A 5,803-nucleotide genomic window follows, 5' to 3' on the forward strand; every position below is an offset into this window, starting at 1 on the left:
GGATGTTGTGTCATAAGTAGTAAGATTTACGTTTTGTTTCACATTAATCCAAGCTCTCGTCTAAAGCTTAATTTGTCCATTCGCAGTCACCTAGATATTGCATGCAGCAGCAGCAGCAGCAGCAGCGCTGCATTGCATTTGATAATATATTTACAAGTATTTTTGCTAATAAGGTTAACAAACAAATATTTAAAAACAATTTAATTGAGACGAATACCCAAAAAGAATATGTCCCAATAATTTCTTTTCTTTTCTTTTCTTTTAGATAAATGTTTTACAGAAAATCAAGATTTACTCAGTAGTAATGATATTGATGGATGAATTGTTGCAATATTGTAAAATAATTGATGTCCCAGTTCTGACGAACATGGCTCGATCTCCATGTTTGGACTAGTTCATACTGGCATACGATGTGAAGCTAGCATTGGGTGGGTGGTAACATGAAGCTGAGATCATACGATCGAGCTGGACTACCATTGATGACTTTCTTTTTCTTTCTGTTTTTTGTTTTTAATCTTTTTGTGTGTGGGTTAGGCATAAAATATCCAATTGAAAACGCTTGTTCAACAAAAGGCAAGCAAGCATGTGGCCAGAAGAAAAAGAAAATGAAGATCATTGATTAAAAACACATGATGTGGGGTTAGCCATAGTTCTTTAAGGTCAATATTTCTTGGCATTAACCTAATAGTATGCATGCCCAGTTGCAAGCAGCCCTATATATTTCTATATTGTGGTTGTCAATTAATGTGTTTAGCTGGCTTTACCAATCAAACCATTAATCATCTCCATCCCGTTGTTCCCCCCGGGTTGCACATGTCAATAATTGCGGCAAACCATTTATTTCTCCTTTTCTTTTTTATTTAATAAAGTAATTTCTCATTCTACTAGCTGAATACATGTTAAGTTCTTTTATATATATATATATATATATATATATATAGAGAGAGAGAGAGAGAGAGAGAGAGAGAGAGAGATACCACCAGATAGAGGATGAAAAGTTCTATTGGTAAAAATTATTGTAATATACCGATGTAATTTTTTTTATAAATGTTTATATTTGTATTTATTAATTTTTTAGTATAATATTACTATTTTTTATTTTCAAGATATTCTTGCAAGCTGGACAGATAAAAGACTTTTGTGTACAAATCATGCTAGTAATTATGTATGGTGATTTAGTCTAAAAATCTTACCTAAATGATAGGTTATAAACTTAATGTATATTCAAAAATAAAACGGAGAATTATATAAATATAAATCTTTAGCTATTAATATTTTTTTTTTAGAAAAAAAAAAGAGCAGATCTACAAACAAGATGAACACCACACCTAACATGAAATATAAAGATTTTTACGCATAGAGGGATCTCGCTGAGATATTACAACTCTCACATGCATGTAGGTAAAGAGATTTCGGAATATTATGACTTATATATATATATATATATATATATAGACACACACACCCTCGTATATTTAAGGGTCTCATATTATATATATATATATATATATATATATTAAAGCCGAATTGATCCCAATACAATTAACTTTCTTGTATTCTTTGAGATTTCTAATAAATTTTATTTTCTTGCTCGTATGCCTAGCACAGTTGATGCATAGATCTCAGACATTGTTCAAGAGACGGCACGCATTTTTCACAGGTTTCAGCTTGAGAAAGGAGATTGGCTTAGGTGCCTTGCTTGCGAAAGGAGTCCCGTCCCTGTCGCTTTACAGCACCACATGTTGCCCTGCTTAAGCAATCCAAAGCTGTCATTGCACGAGACTATCTGATAGTTGTTGCAGGTGCTTTGTCAAGAGAATACTCAGACGTTGGTGATCAGCTCCTGAGACTTGTACGGGAAGCAAGAGTCCCTCTAAAATTACAGCCACCAGACAGACAGCAGAATGTGTAGACTGTAGAGCTTGCCAATTTCCAACTTCTGGGCATCAAATAAAGCCACTGCTCACTCCCAAAATGTTCAAGCGCTGGACTACTGATGATAAAAGCATGATTGCATATTAATGCTTTGCTTTAATTCTTGTTTTCTTTCTACTGCACATTACTTTAATCAGTTTATACTTTTTGTTCTTCTTTCTTTTTTGCATGGAGCCGAGAAACTCAGATTGGACGAGGCTACTCCTTATCTAGATGGACATATATATAATTAGAAGCTATGATTTCATAGAGAGACAAACACTAATCAGATAAAAGTGTCCTTTGTTTCCTTTTCCCTAACATTATTCCCTCCATATAAAGTAATTCAGCCTCTTGTTTACCAACTTGAGTTTCGATTTTGAGCTTGTGTCGGCTAATTCTTATGCCAAATGTACTTGTTTTATTAGATGTCAGGTTTATGTGTTAGGAACTACAAATCCACAGCCTTTGACAAATCACACACACCGCAAAGAAAATAAGAGTTCTTTCTAATGTTTTTTAATAGATTCAATCAGATTTGGTTGGTGTATTTAGTAACTAACAATTAAGACCTAGAACCTTTGACAAATTAAACACACACACACAAAGGATTTTATTTTTTTTAATATTATTATAAGTTTAATCAAGTTAGGTGGTTGCATTATGAGTTTATATAATCGCTTATGAACTTCATGCAATTAAAAAAAATTCAATAATGTCCCAAAATCTTATACGTTGAGAAATAAAGTTATTTGATATTTTAATAATGGTTAATCAAATATTTATCTTAATATTCTTTTCTTCATAACTCAAAAAATACATAATTAATAGTACAAGTCTTGGTACATACAAGCAAAAATCTTTGACACATCATTAGTAAAAAAACAAATATTTTTTACATATCATTAATGAAATGAAAATATAAAAGATTTTTGGAAAACCTTCTATACATATATAAATGTAGGATGATGATTATGCATTAACAATTTATATTAATAGGTTTAAGATAGAACTTGGATCAATTAATTAGGTCTGGCACTTAGCTAAGTATAAAAGAGATGGGTCTAGTAGTTTATTAGACTTATATTGTATTTGGTTCGGCACATGGCTAAGCTCTAGTATAGTGAGCCTGATAACTTGTCAGATCCATGTTAACTTGGGCTCAACACAAGCTAAGTTAAAATATATTAAGTTTAACAATTTGCAAGACCCATATTAGCTTGGGTTCAATATATAATTAAACTTAAATATATTGGGTCTAATAGTTTGCTACACTCACAACACCTTGAACACAACATATAATTGATCTTAAATATATTGAGTCTCATAATTTGACATACCCGTGTTAATTTAGTCTAAACACATGAACTTAAATATATTGAATTTTATACTGTTTCAAAAACATTTTGAAATAAAAAGTTTTACCCATCAAAATCATTCAATATATTTAATTTTTCTTTTATAGTAGATATTTATGGAGGTGGAATTTGAACCCGAGACTTCACCACCTTTTCTGCTAGATGATAGTATTTCTTTTTCTTCTTTTTTTCCCGAATATCCATTATCTAGCAGTAGCGTCAAAGTTAATATGTCTCATGGTCTATCTTACTGGGCCTTCATAAATGCCAACATTGGTGCCCATCTCAAGCGGCCCCTAGCAGTTAGCATCCCACACTCTGGCCATGACCGCATGCAACCTGTGGTCTCTGCCAACCAAGACACCAGCTCTGTGATGTGGACACTCATTATTGTGACACAACGACCCCCAAGCACTCTGCTTTTCGTGCCAGATTAATGGAGATTGGAATTGAGACCATTTCTTGGATAAGCAAAAATCAACAATAATGGCATAACTAAGTTATTTTTAGACTATGAATAAATCAAATAAGGACAAGGCAAATCATGCTCTTGTTAAGAAATTAGACGGAATCCTTCTCTTAAATTTCCTGCTCGGACATATTGATTACCCTCTTGGCATCATTACTTCAGCTCGAAAATCAACTCTAGAAGGCGGCAATGGTTCAAACAAAACCTCCATGGTATTACTCAGAATCCCTTTGTCAAATGGATTTTGTGACCCCATGTAGCGTTGACGGAAATTCTCATAGCCTGTCTGCCTCAAAATACACAGAAAAATAACCATCAAAGCTAATTAATACATACAAGCAATGCAGATAAATTGATGGATGCAGATTTTGAATATATACGGCATCATCTCCTATTGTATCTGGTTTGAACACTGTACCAGAGATCTTCATTCGAAAAACTTTGAGGGAAAAAAAAAAAGGATATGTTGGGCCAACCTGATTTCTTGCAAGCAGAAATACATGGAAGATAGTAAGGCCGCCTAAGAACAAGATAGTAGCAGAACTAAATGATACTAGTGCCAGAGTTTCAGGACAGTTCTTCAGCATTCCAAGCAATCCAGTGCCAGTTCTGAGCATTCTTTGGTGGATTCTCCAGCACGAGAAAGCAAACACGTACACAAAGAAAATCAATGCTGATATGATAAATGTTAGGTAAAATCGATAGTTTCTCTGCACAAACAAAGATCACCTTTCAGAATTCATGCAAGCAGCACTGCAAGGTATTAAAGGTTTGGTAGTGTTAATACCAGTGCAATGCATTGGCCGATCCACGGGCAATGGTGATCAAATTTCTCGACACAGTTATCACAGATGGCGCAATGGCAACTCCTGGGAGGCCTAAAAAACTTGCAAATGCGACAGTATTTTAGTTTGAGTTCTACCCCATTAACAGTTACCCTCTTTCTCCTGGTTCCATCGCTCGTGCCAGCAGTTTCCTCGATAGATGATCCATCATTTCTAGGAATAATTCCTGGATCAATTGTACTAACCAGAAACAGGGTGAACAGAACCTGTATTCCCAATAAAATAAAATAAAATAAATTTAATCCTTGCCGAGTAAATATTAATTACTGCTAATTTTATCGAATGAGAGGAACTGACAGTTACTGTTAACATCAAGGAAAAGGCTGTGATAAGACCAGAATCGTGCGGCAAATCATCCTCACTATACATGGCAAAAACCCAACTTGAGAGTATTATTGAAACAGTTGTCAGCAGCAATCCCCTAGGATCTGGGCCACATATGAGTCGTCCATGGAAAAAAAACACCTGCATGCACATAAAGTTAAGCAGCAATCAATTTTAGCAGTGCAGACTGCAGACAGATTATACAAGGTGATTGCTAATTGTTATAGATACTGCAGACAGATTATACAAGGTGATTGCCAATTGTTATAGATTGTTGAATTCGAAAGTGAGAACAAGTATTGGAACGTACATTATTCCCTGGCCAAACCTGGTAAGCCCTTGTTATGTCTGGATCGCCTGCACATCCATATTGTCGTAGCCACAGATCCTCAACAAACCTCTGGACTGCCACAAGATTCTGTCTTATCGTGTCCACAAACCTAGCCAACTTCATAGCCACTTTGTTTTGTAAACCTTGAGTTCTCTTCTCTGTGTCATTGTCCCTGTTTGATGCATGTCCAAACTGTTGTGCTGGTGGACTAGAAAGAGCAATGGGTTCCATCCCAAGATCATCTTCATCATCAATCCCTTCCACTTGCGAAATATTCTCACGTCCCTTCATTTTTTAAATCTCTTCCCTCCCCTTTTGTTTTCCTGGAATGGAAACAAATATGATCCAAATAACTGAATTTCGAAAACTGAAAAGCGGTTACCGGCTTATAAAGGAGTTAATTTTGATTGTCCTTTTAGTTTATCAGAACTAATTAATTAGTCCCTGTAATCTTCAAAATAACTAAATAACTTTTTTAGTAGCATTGATCATCCTCATTTTGTTAGGGTTTTTTTTCCTTCCAGAAATGCTTTTCCATCCGAAACTCCAAGATAAAGTGAAA

The 5,803-nt window shown here is 34.7% G+C and overlaps 1 protein-coding gene across 1 annotated transcript; it reads right to left on the bottom strand.

Moving 5' to 3' along the window:
- Positions 1-3,519: 3,519 nt before the first annotated feature.
- Positions 3,520-5,532, bottom strand: LOC133682957 (probable protein S-acyltransferase 6). Its single transcript, XM_062106486.1, has 6 exons — positions 5,221-5,532; positions 4,884-5,051; positions 4,529-4,792; positions 4,218-4,451; positions 3,882-4,027; positions 3,520-3,688 (listed from the first exon to the last, which is right to left on the bottom strand). The coding sequence occupies exons 1-6, from the start codon at positions 5,530-5,532 to the stop codon at positions 3,520-3,522; spliced, it is 1,293 nt and encodes a 430-aa protein (XP_061962470.1).
- Positions 5,533-5,803: the final 271 nt, after the last annotated feature.

This window comes from Populus nigra, chromosome 2 (assembly GCF_951802175.1).
Source record: "Populus nigra chromosome 2, ddPopNigr1.1, whole genome shotgun sequence".
Classification (NCBI taxonomy): domain Eukaryota; kingdom Viridiplantae; phylum Streptophyta; class Magnoliopsida; order Malpighiales; family Salicaceae; genus Populus; species Populus nigra.